The sequence below is a fragment of the Semicossyphus pulcher genome, unplaced genomic scaffold (genome assembly GCF_022749685.1).
Source record: "Semicossyphus pulcher isolate SPU_LCO1_2020_fin unplaced genomic scaffold, fSemPul1.0.p SCAF_19, whole genome shotgun sequence".
In the NCBI taxonomy this organism is placed as follows: domain Eukaryota; kingdom Metazoa; phylum Chordata; class Actinopteri; order Labriformes; family Labridae; genus Semicossyphus; species Semicossyphus pulcher.
In genome coordinates this window covers 4289427-4301989 of record NW_027211692.1, presented here as the reverse complement: position 1 = coordinate 4301989, position 12563 = coordinate 4289427, and the positions used below count along the sequence as shown (strand labels likewise).

The window sequence follows — 12563 nt, the reverse complement described above, 5'->3', positions numbered from 1 at the left end:
GAACTAAACAAGGCTAAAACAAGAACACTAAATGACAAGAACAATAATTACTCCAAACAAAGATATCTGATACGTCTGTGTGTGGTGTGTCTGCAGCACAGTGTTTACATTACATACTGTTTGAACAGATATTACTCCTCCATAGGCCATATGTTTATTTTGATAAAGTTTTGATTATTGTTCAGCCTCACAGCTGTGAGTAAATGATTGTGCAGCTTAAAGGAAACAGCTGATAAAGATGTAAACGTATTTCAGTGCTCTGCATGAACACTTCATTTAATGTGTCACATATGGACATAGGTTGTTTTTGTACCAGCAGTCAGAACTGAACAATATTCCACAGATGGCCGATAAGAGAGGGGGAGAGGGACCTTATGGAACAGAACAGCTGCTGAATGGAGCCAGTGATACCTGCAGAGAAGTCTCTGCTGACTGACCAGTTCATTGATTCAATTGATTGTTTTATGACTATTCTGATTCTGATGCTCCAGGTTCTGTTGAAAGCTCGAATCCTGAAGATATCGGTTCTGTTCTCGTCATTGTTGATGTGTTTGTGGACTTTAATCTAACACAGATCCAAACTAAGCAGATGGTAGATGGACTGCACTAACGCTTTTCCATAATCAGTATCTACACACATTCATACCCGATGGCTAAATGCCTTTGGGAGCAGTTCAGGGTTCAGTGTCTGGCCCAAAGACACTTTGACATGTGACTGTAGCAGGCAGGGATCGAACCGCCAACCTTCCCAATGGGAGATGACCGATTACCACTGAGCCACAGCCGCCCCTTAAAGTCCCTGCTCATGTTTATTGTTTCAGCATCGTTCACCTTTGACGTTGGCCAGTTATAACTTACCTGTAACTCAACAGACCACTTCCAAACACTCTCTCTAGTGGACCAGCCTCTGCTGTGTGACGGACGCCGCCTGCGATTCTTCACAGAATGTCGACTGAACAACGAGCTCTAAACACCAAAGAGTACTGCAGATGCACAAATGTACTTTGGTGCTTTAACACCCGATCCTGTGTCCGGCCTTCGTACCTGCTGTGACACGTCTTTGACTCGTCTCTGTGTTGTTCAACATTTTAATCCTTGCTGCTAAAACGCAGGTCTGTCCTCTGCTCAGAGCTGGTTACTGCGAGCTTTTAGCTTGATAAGATTACTTAAGATGAAAAGTCAGAGTGTCAGAAACGTGAGAACACTTACAATCATAGACATGCAGATAAACACACACACAGCTGGCTTTAGCCACTGTTAAGCTAAAGGGCAAACGTTTAAGCTGCAAAACATACGAGTCTTTTATTTTGTCACAAACACCAGGATCACAGTCTGCTCCTGAAGAACTTACTGTAACATAATGTATGTTAATAAATCATCCTGATCAGTGCTTGTTCTCGCTGGCTGGAGGAAAGCAGACCTGCACAGTTTACCTCTGCAAACACGCAGGTTAGCTCCTCATGATGACATGCAAAGAAAGCACGAGAGCCACGATTTTAATGTGTTCATAATGACAGCGGAGAGGTGACTGAATAATTGATGAATGAGGAAATGAAAATCTGCACATTAGGTGCGATGAGAGCTGGCCGTAGTGGCTGTAGGCAGAGTTGCAGTCGTCTTGATATTCATGCTGATTAAACTGACAAACAAGAAAGATGCAGGGGCCGGTTTTCAATTTGTGAGGTAATGGATGGCTGGCTGCTGCTACAGAGGAACGGGAGCCATTTTTAGGAGCTGGACGTGGAGGAGGAAGACTCTGAGGAGGGGAAGTGGTAGCAAAGACTGAAATTCAGTATTTTATCATTTGCTGGAGGAGATAACGACTTGATGCTGAGAAAATGAAGTCAGACTGATTTAAAGTTGTCTGAAGTTTAATGTCGTCTCTGCTTTTCATATCTGCTCGTTCTCTTTTTGCTTCATCAGAATGACAAAGTACACTTGTCTCCTCTTTCTTATAATGCATGAGTTTTATTGTTGTTACCAGTGGCTTTATTCATGGTTATTAAATACCCCTCCAGCACGATTTGCCCTGAATTTTAACCTCCTGAGACCCGAGAATTGTTTGGTATGCATTTTTAATGTCTCCTACCTTTTGGGGATTAACAGGACCTAATAAGTATGAAACCTAAGAATTGTCTTTGTGTTACATTGAAATGTCCTCATGTGAGTACCTTGTTGTCACGGTGTTTTAGCTTGTTGCTATTGATGAAGTTAGTCAAATGTGTCTGCCATATCAAGCTACAACTGTTAAAACGCATTAAATAAACAAGTTTCAATCGTAAAATCTGAAGAGGTTTTGTACCTGGTTGAGTTTTCTGTAGAGACCGACTGTAACACATGTTGGCCGGGATCACGGCCATCTTGAATGTACACCGATCAGTGTAATTTGCTTTTGTGACCCCAGGTTGGTGGACAACGTGTCCATGAATGAGACCAACGGGTCTAAGTTTTGCAGAATTTAATATTATAGTGCTGTGAAGCCAAAATGTAATGTCCCCGTATGAGGACACAGGGTCTCAGGAGGTTAAGACATTAGTGAGACACCTGCAGCTTTTCATTAGAAAGGTTATTGTAACCGTTTTTAAAAGGCTTCATGCCGTGGCGTGCTCAGGCTGTTTGAGGGGCCGGGGCTCCAGCTACCAGCGCACAGAAAGTTGTGATGCGAAGCGACGTGGACATTTTCAACTTCAGAGGCGTCCTGTGACGGCTCAATGGCCCAATCCCGATCTCCACCCTAAAGCCTTATCACTGCACACTCACGGACTGGTCAGGCGTGCAGTGTGTGAGTGCGTGAGGGTTTGAGGAATGGGACACACTATCATGGCAGCACATGTTGCCTGGAAACCAGATGGGCCGATACATCTAATAAGGGAAGAAGCCGACCTGCAGCATGTATTTGTCTTAAGTGTCTTACGTATTTTAAGATAAGATCAGATCATCATATTGTTTACATTTTTATTTTTGTTCAAACTTTATTTAAAACTTCTTCAATGTACAAACATTTGTTTACATTTAATGGGGGGCTGCACAGTTTGGATACATCACCTAGTTCGCCAGTCTGCAGATATGTGGACTCACGGAAAGTCCGTAGTTTGGCGTTGAAGAGTCTGCATCGGAGCGTCACGCACCTGATGATTTGACAGTTTGACAGCACTCACACACTTACCGGGAACGCGCCTCAAAGTCTGTAAGTCCGTGAGTGTGGAGATGTGGAATTGGCCTTTGTCTCACATGTAGGAGTGTGCAGAGGCTCACAAATGTTTCAGCATGTATCATTTATCCATTGGAGGGGCTCCTGAGAGGGCATGTTTTATCTGCTAAAGGGGCCTGCCCTGTCTGCACATAATGTGTGCAACGTGTGGCTAAACTTTCCTTTGTAGGGATCTTAAGATGTTTCTATTCCATCTCTGCGACTTTTATCTTGTAGAAAATGTAAGATAGGAGCACTTCTTTGACTTATATTGATACATATAGACTCACAAAAACCTCCGAGACGCTCTCTTAAGCATCTAAGTGGAAGATTCCAGTCGGAAAACGAATAAGAACCTTTTGTTGCATGAGATCTGTTTGAGATGCTTGATATTCTCTGTTACCTTTTTAATCCTTGAACAGTTTTATTACATCCGGATGAGTTCAAGAGCTGCTGAAGGTTCTGTTAGCCCAAAGAATCCCCCGCTGCTCCGTCCTCTATAATGTTCGAATAACGTGAATGAAACACCAATAACGACTTAAAAACCCTCTTTACATCAATAATGTCTTATTACAGAGCAGTTTGTGCAGGGCCGGGATGATACACCTGGCACACGAGGAGGAAACTTTTCACGATGCATATTCAGAGTTATTGTAACAACGCTCTGGAGATGCTGAGGCTCTTATGACTCTGCAGAAATCTGATCTAAAGTTCAGCTGACAAAAGAGACAAAGAGAGAAGCCAAATGCTTCAAAGCAGCTCAGCGTTCTGCTCTCTGTCTCGGCCCATTTTGAGCTCCTGAGTCAGTCTGAGAGGCATCACCTCCGAGTGCTCATCGAGACCAAATCCAATTAGAGAGGAGGAACCAGTCGCCCAAATCTCTCTGCTCCATGTGCTCTTCTTTTCCTCCTGTGCCCTTGGGCTTCGATTTATTGAATAATTAATTGCCTTGCTCACATTTGCACATACAGTACACACACACACACACACGCATGCGCACACACACACACTCACTACACTCACCTCTTTATATGAGACTCCCTCACTGTGTGACTTCCCATTTAGTGAATGAGTTCTGCTTCATTTATGGATCTCGTTTCTGCTGCGCCGCCTGGACTTTAATTTGTTTTAGCTTCAGCAGAAGCACAAATGGAGACCAGCTCTCTGTAGCTGATTAAAGATGCATGTATCATGTTTCTTATGTTCGGCTGAAGAGAGGGTTTATGCAGCCTACAGGTCAACTTTACTTTGAAAAGACGCTACTTTTAATGCCTGTTAGCAGGTTTAATATTTAAACATCTTACCTGGGAGTCCCACTCCACAAGTTTAATATGAGGAGCTTTTTAATTGTTTCTATTTAAAGAAGAAAGTAATTTAGGTAAACGTTGCTTCACTTCTGTCTAAACGTTTCCTTCTGTCGTCTCTCAGGGAGAAGATGCCGTTCCACCATGTGACGGCAGGCCTGCTCTACAAGGGGAACTACCTGAGCCGCTCGCTGTCCGACAGTGACAGCGACGTGCTGGCCAGCATCTCTGTGGAGGAGCTCGATGGTAAGACTGCTGTCGTACTTTATGCTTACACTGTAAGTGCACCCACGGGTCTGACCGTAACTCCACCCACTGCACAATTTAGAAAAATGCTCAAAGTGGGCGAGGGGCTGAGAGGGGGCTGAGAGGGGGCTGAGAGGGGGCGGAGAGGGGGTGGAGGGGCGGTGGGTGTGTCCGGCAGCTCAGAGGGCTATTCTGAGGTGGAGGACTTCTCCCCTCCAGAGTCCCCTGAAGAGCACTTCAGTGTGGTGGAGGACCGTGGTGGTCCCGAGCCCTATCAGTTCGAGCCGTTGGCTCCAGCCCCACTAATGCCTGAAGCTTTCGGAGCGAGGCAACGCAAGGGCAAGAGAGAATGGGCGCTCTGAGTGGTAACGTTAGCTAGAAGGCTAATGTAAAGCGTGCTAGCAAAAATAGAGTAAAGTCCCTCTCAAAGACGGGGCCGGGGTACCGCCCACCTCTGATTGGCAGGCGTTAACGTTCTTTTTTAAAATAAATTTCATGATGTCATTTTGTCCCAAACGTTCGTCTCTACGTCAGCATCGCAAGGAAAGGTCCAGGGCTGATTTAAAACAGTAGATAGCGTGTTTGAGCCGTTTCCAACCCGATTTTTATAAAAGAATTGTCAATATTAACGCCAGCATTGATCGTTTCATCACAGCACAGCAGTATAATTTACATCACAGCTCAAAAAACACATTAAAGTGTGAGGTTACTCTTTAATGTGCATTCAAAGCCTGTCTGCCTCTCGATCCAAATGATCATTGTTAGCATTTTACTCCAAATGAAGATGAGATTATATTTCAACATCTAAAATCATGAATTTGTTTCCAGATGATGCATGATTTAGCTTTCAGCAGAGGTCAGAATGTAAACACAGACAGGATCTGTGCCTGTGTGTCAGCAGCACCCAGCTTCTGGTTTTTAAAGCAGTTTTCAGATATTTTCAAGCTCCAGCTTTATCGTCCAAAAAGGGACAACAAAGACTAAAATACTTGCATTTGGAATAACGTGCTGCATACAAATGATTAAACTCACTGCAGCTCTGTTTAGTTCCGCTTCACGCCAGCTTGAGAGGGACGCAGAGCCAGGACGAAGGGGAGCAGTTACCTAAAGCTAAAGAACAACGCCGGCTGCCCGAGAGGGGCGACACGCACAGACAATGTTTGTCTGTACGTTATGTGGTAAACAAAGCTATTGAACCAGAGAAGCTGGGCCGGTCATGTGACTGTAAGAGGGATCAGACGGTCACACAGTGGGATCCACTGCGTAAAGATGACTATTTTAGGAAGCAGGCCTGTACACGCTGCGGATTCCCAAACACATATGGAGCTTTGTTTTGCAGGAAACATTTCCTCTTACTCAACAGACCTGAGGCCAATAGTAGATGGACTGTGACAGGACAGGTGCTGATGAGAGCCACAACAATCACTTTTATAGTCAGTGATGCTCTAAAGGACAATACAGCGCTACAAAACCAGCAGCATCCTCCAAAATTTGAGCACAATGCAGAGTAACGCGTTGTTCAGCGCGTGGCTTATCTCACCAGCCGCATTCACGTCTGCTGGCTTCTCTGTGGCTCCACGTCCCCGCTGAACACCGAGGCTGTGTTTATGAACCCTTTGTTTTGCAGTGTGTCTGAGAGTAATCACCTGGGCCTGTAGAACACAAACCTGATCAATTACAGTCTGCCCGAGTCAGCAGCGGCCGCCTCACAGGCAGCAAACAAACCAGAGTCCAACAGACCTCCGAAATATTAATCCAAGGATGCAACATTAAGCTGCTGCCTGGAAAATTACACAGCGCGGTAATGGGCTGATACTCTGTCAGAGTGGAGCTTTAATATGCACAGAGATACTTACAGAGGAACAATCTCTCTGTCCTGCTCATTGCGAGCTCATTTTGTTCGGTGAATAAGAAACGACCTGTGTTCAGAGGGTCCTCGTGAGGTCAACTAAACACTGTGAAACTGCAGCCTATCAACACTGTAATCAGTGTTTACTACACACTACCTGTTGGATGAGTGATCGTGCAGACTGTAGTCATCGCAGATTTAAGTGGGAGGAATGAGTTGTTTATGTCATGGCAGTTAGAAGGTTTTTCAGTGTCAACAACAAGGTACTTAACTCCTAAAATCTCTGTGTCAAAAATCCTTCAAACTGCACTCAGACGTTCAGCTGGGGGAACCGCAAACGTGTCTCTCCGGTCAGAGAGGATGTCAGCTGAAGATAAATGCCCCTGAATTTAGTTTAGAAACTCATACTTCCTCAGTACCGAAAGTCTTGCAATATTATTATTATAAAAGTCAATGTTGAGTCAGTTGCAGTCAGGTAGAAAAATGTAAACGTCTCGAGGCGATGGAAAAGGACTCAGGCGTTGGTTGCAGGTGGCGCCCGTGGCATCATCATCACTTGTCATGAGTTGTTGTTGTTTAGTTTTGTATTTCATTGTTTAAAAAGCATTTCCTGTTTTATTTTGTTGTTTCCCTTGTGATGTTCTACTTCCTGCCTTTGTGTGATCTCCTGCCTGTTTGATTGTGTGCCCTGCCCTTGTTTTCCCCATGATCGTCTCTCCTGCGTCTGATTAGCCTCACCTCATCTCCCCAGTGTGTCAGGGCTGTGTTCGAAATGTTGTACTACATGCTACATACTATATACTACATGCTACATGCTACATGCTACATGCTACATTCTATATTATACTACATGCTACATGCTATATACTACATGCTATATACTGCATATTGCGTTTGGCGGTAGTATGTAGTATGGAGGAGCTTTACAAATTAATTTTGCAGCATGCTACGCCAGGCGGAGGTAAACAATAACTGCTGCTTCTTTAGCTACAGCGCCCCCTTCTGCTGGAATGCTGCTGCTGTCTGCCATTTCAACTGCCGCTGTGTCGCTCCAGCGCTTTGCATTGTGGGATACAGTAGGTGAGGTCGACTGGTCCGATGCATACTGGAGATTTTTTCCCAATCAGTACGACATCCGGGTAGTTTTGGCATACTGCACATTTTGCTTTTTTTGGCATACGACGTACACATTTTTTTAGAACGTACTGCTAGTACAGTAATGCATTTCAAACACAGCACAAGTCTTTGGGCCTTTCCCAAACCGGACCCTCCCCGCTCCCATTCTGTTGCGGAGTGAACTCCCTTTGACGTCACACTCTCAGCTGAACGGAGCACCCCTCGTTAGGGTGAAGGGATTAAACACAGCGCCGAGCTTTGAGACGAACTCCTCTCACTCCGGCGGAGACAGGAAATGTGTGTAACCATGGTTTCCTGTCACACAAATAATAAAAGCGACAGAAATACTAGTGACGCAGAGTCATTAAAATCACTCCACATCATGAGGAACATACATTTCATCCCGCGCTTCCTCGGCGGCTTATCTTATTGGTAGATATATTTTTCAAACTCGTGTTAATGACCTGCTGAGTTTTTACAACCGCCCCTGTTAATATGAACACTTTAACCTTTTCACTTGTATTGATTATAGACAGAAAGCGATTTATTAAATCCTGAAAACTTTATTTCATGTTTTTAATTAAAGCAGTTCTCATCTCATGACAAACATAACGCAGCGTTGCTTCTGGTCAGTAAATCCGCATCGGTGTAGACTCGCTGGTGGAGGGTTTAACAACAGCACTCAATGTGGTGGACCCTCCGCGTGAGCGTGCAAACGGAGTGGAAATATGAAGGGGAGTGGTTTGGGAACGGCCTTTGTCTGCCCAGTTCATTGTCTGTCAAACCTTTCGTCAAGTCACTTTTCTCCTCGAAGCTTTTGCCTGGTTTCCTGGAGGCCCACAAATCATTGCAATCATTGCAGCAAAACCAGAAACACATTGATTTAGACTTTAAAGATGTGAAGAGAACATTCACACTCTGATCATTTTGACAGAAATAAAAAATGGTTTTCATACATTCTGACATACTCATCTCTCCACTCACGTACAGATCATCTACACTTACCAACTGTTTGTAGCTGCTACGACATAAATCTGTAAATGTATGAGCAAAAACAGCCTTGCTGGCGGGTACAGGCGATTATAGTCAGCAGTGTGTGACAGTAATGGCAGTTATGCAGGTGTGTTTGTCACTCGTCATCATTATTTAAAGCAGGACGTACGAGGACAAGGTTATCATCAGACATCAGAAGAAGGAGCCTTATCTGTTTCTTTTCAAGCGTCGTTTGAAACTCGTATGCGTCTCCCGTCGTCCTTTTTCCTTTGCACAGCTTCCTCCACGTTCTCATTCAACACTCCTGCTTCACAATATTTAAAGAAGCAATTTAGTGTATTTGTCCAGGGCCATTAAGAAGCTGGCAGCAGCTGGACGATCTGTCACGCGGCTGGGGGTGAGGAATCAGTCATCTGGAGTGGTTTTGTGTCTCATCTCTCAGGAGAAGCTGTTGTTTCCTGTAAGAGACCTTCAGGTTACTGTGTGTAAACATTCAGTTACCTGGCCAGATTTATCTCAGTATTCATTTGCAGCAGGTAAAAATTGTGGCTCTGATTTTCCCTTTTGTGAAGGTTGAAATTATAGTCAAGGTCAGAAGACTGTTGAATCCTTTGCATCGCTATCCGAGCCGCCGAGGCAACACTAAAGACCTGAGCTGTGTTTTCACTCCGTGTGTTGCCCTCGGAGCTGACAATGTCATTACACAGAAGAGAGTAAAGATCATACAGAGCACATTTTTACCAGCAGAGGATTTTTGAATGTCACTTACAGGCCGTAGAGTTTGTATTTAATTACTTGAAACAGAATGTTTGATGATGTCCGATTGATCGTAGAGATTTCAGTCAGTGTGTGAACACGGACGCACTTCCTGCTGAGCCTGGCAGCAGAGCTGAGCCTCCGATCTTTGATCCTGTCAGATGTCAAAACCAGGAGCTCTGCTGTCAATCAACTGACTTTAAAGGCTTTATAGATTTTATTTGAGCTTTTACATCCAGAGGCCATTTTTTTTATTAAGGCTCCCTTCTTTATCTGCACATATGATTTAATACCCAAAAGTGTAACGTGGATTTTTCCATGTCATTCGGTCTCTTTGCAGGTTTGTCCCAGAGCTGCACACGTTTGCTTCCTCACATTAGTGCATCCTCTCTTTTTCTTTCTTGCAGTTCAACTGTAAATAAAAAAGCATACAGTTTTTGTTATATTCATTACCATATTTATGCAAATGGAGTTACAGTATGGTGCAGGCAAGGTGTGGAAAGGAGCGCAGTGCAGGAGAACAGCCTGCTCCTGAGTCAGTGCGAGAACCAGAGGATGTTAAGTTTTACTAAATTAAACACGTCTGTACCTCAAAGCCTCCACCTTTAAATGTCTTCTAATAAAGAGGTTAAACTGTGTTATTATTGTTCCTGAGTGAGGTGTATACCAGGCCAAGAGCTGCACAGGGTCCCTGACCTTTGTTGTGCACAAAGGAACACGTGCTTTCTTTTAGTTTTATGCAAATGAAACCGTCACGGCGTTGGTAGCGCAGAATTTAAATGAGTTAAACATCAGGAACTGCTGCACATAAACGTTTAGGGAACTTTACTGAGAATTGTTGTATTCTGCTGTTTTCAACAAAAACATTGTGGAGCTGAAATTTCAACCAGTGTAATTTCCGGACCATGTACTGTAAACACCGGGGTGGTTGTTATACTCGACAGTGTGATAGTCTGGCTCTCACTGCGGCTGTCAGACTAACAGTGTAGCAGCATAGAGTTCAGCGTATCACATCTGATCCACAGTGCTGGTCCTGGGTGATTTACAGCAGACTGAACAATGAAGAAGAATAGAAGAAGAAGTGGAGGCTTTACTGCAAACCCTACAATAGGCGTTTTCATTAAAGGTTTAGTGAAAGGGCAGCAGGAGAGATCCTTCCGAGTCGGCACTCAGGCTCTTCCTTCACTAAGCAAGTTGAGCTGAATCAGACGCCCGTAAGCCTGCAGGGAGGTTTGTGTCTGCTCAGCCCACCAGCAGAGATCTCCTTTCAGCAGGGAGGGAGGGAGGCTGACGGGCGTCGGCATTAGGCTGCTTCTTTCCAGCTCCATGGGTATAAGAAGCCGCTACCTTCTTGCAGACTCCAAACGTAGCAGGTGTCTCAGAGACTTAACTACCAGCTGGTGCTGGAAGTGAAGCTACTGTTACAGGAAATGGAACCAGGTGTACTGTATGTGCTGCTGACTGCCTGCAGCACTCAGAATCACACTGACTCACGACAGGGAACATGTCATAGCAGGAGTTTCAGGAGCTGTCCAGGGTGCTGAATGTGTTCTACCTGTCCTCAGTCCCATGGGAAGCCACTACACCTAAAGAGCTACGGTACTACCACCACTGCTACTACTACTGAGACTAACACAACACGGTTTCCATGGCAGAATCATCCTGGGAACAAAATTGCAATAGATCCTGTACAGTCGACCGCTGAGACAGCTCTGGTAGGACTCCAGTGTGGCGTGCAGGCGGCGAGCGGTGTCTGTCCTCCTCTCAGATGCTTCCACTGCAGACTCTCGTTCCACTCCTGGGACAGAGCCAATCAAACCAAACCACAAAAACTAAAAGATAAAATATAAATGTCTTTAATAATCTTTTATAATCCAAACTTTTCTACTTCTTTTTAATTGCCTCATCTTGTATGTGTGTTAGTAAATCTAGACCTACGCTAAAGGCTTAATGTTAAATAATTGATAAGTCCATTGACAGAGGATTATTCAGGAACTCTCAGTTCATTTTATCGGTTCATTTATGATGCAAAAGTTTTCTTGTTTCAGGTTTTTACATTTGTCTGATTAATCAAAATTTGAGATAATATTCAGCCACAAATCCCGTTTTGTTTTGACATACTGCCATACAGCTGAAGGAGGTAACACAATGATGAGTGTGCCGATGGCCCACTGATGAAAGTCTTTACATTTGCAGTATTACAGACTGGGTGTCTGTGGCGACTTTAGCAGAAAAAATCCCAAGCGGCGCCCAGTTAGTGACGCGTTTTCCATCAGCCAGCAGTGGTCGGTCTGCCAGAGAGGGTAGGCGGAGCTAAGCGGCTGCTTTTCCGGTCTCTGCAAGTGTTGCGAGTAAACAGTAATCTACTATGGCTGAACAAACAAAGAAAAGATAGATGACTACAGATACAACTTCAACAAGAAGTGAAAATCCAAAGAAAAAGAAACAAACTCGACGCTCAGATGAAGCAAACAGTCTAAAAAGGAAAGCGACCGTCAGCCAGGAAAATCAAGAGTTACAACCGGAGCCAACCGTGGACGTCACACATGCAGCACTGTCTGGATATCTGGGAAGTGTGCTCCTGCTCGCCACAGGTGCCGCCAAAGAGAAAGAAACTGAGATCTTCGAGATTCCAACTTTAACAAAAAAATGTCTCAGTGAAAAAAAGTAGAATATTAAGTTTGTTCGGTGTGTTGCATTCAATGACTGTCTGCTCTTCTTTGTGTGGTGAATAAAATAGTGAGCAGACTACATAATGCAAGTAAAGGGACCTTTAGTCATTCAAGCATATGCAGTCAAGGACACACTAACTATAAGACATGCCCTCATTAACATTTAACACCACGAGGCGTAACTCGCATACACAATGAACAAACTCCTCCACCTGAGGATTCTGCTCCATCAGAGTCTGAGTGACACATTTTGTTACTTCTGTCCTTTTGGTCAGAATAATTCTGCACCAAATGTCAGAGTTTGAGTTGGAGAGCAGCTCGATGTTCCCCGTGTGCCAGCAGTCCTGATGGATACGAGTCATGTGAATATAAATCCACTCAATGTTCTGTTCCAACAAGCTCCAGACACAATAAAGTCTTCCACGAGGGCCTGAGTC

The 12563-nt window shown here is 44.4% G+C and overlaps 1 protein-coding gene across 2 annotated transcripts in view; it reads left to right on the top strand.

The window, feature by feature from the left end:
* caln1 (calneuron 1) overlaps positions 1 to 12563 on the top strand; it is a 69589-nt gene that overhangs the window by 6861 nt on the left and 50165 nt on the right. For both annotated transcript variants that reach the window (XM_069668434.1, XM_069668433.1), the window contains exon 2: positions 4619 to 4740. In XM_069668434.1, coding sequence (XP_069524535.1) covers positions 4626 to 4740 — 115 coding nt within the window. In that variant the 5' untranslated portion in view covers positions 4619 to 4625. The remainder of the gene's footprint in view (positions 1 to 4618; positions 4741 to 12563) is intronic.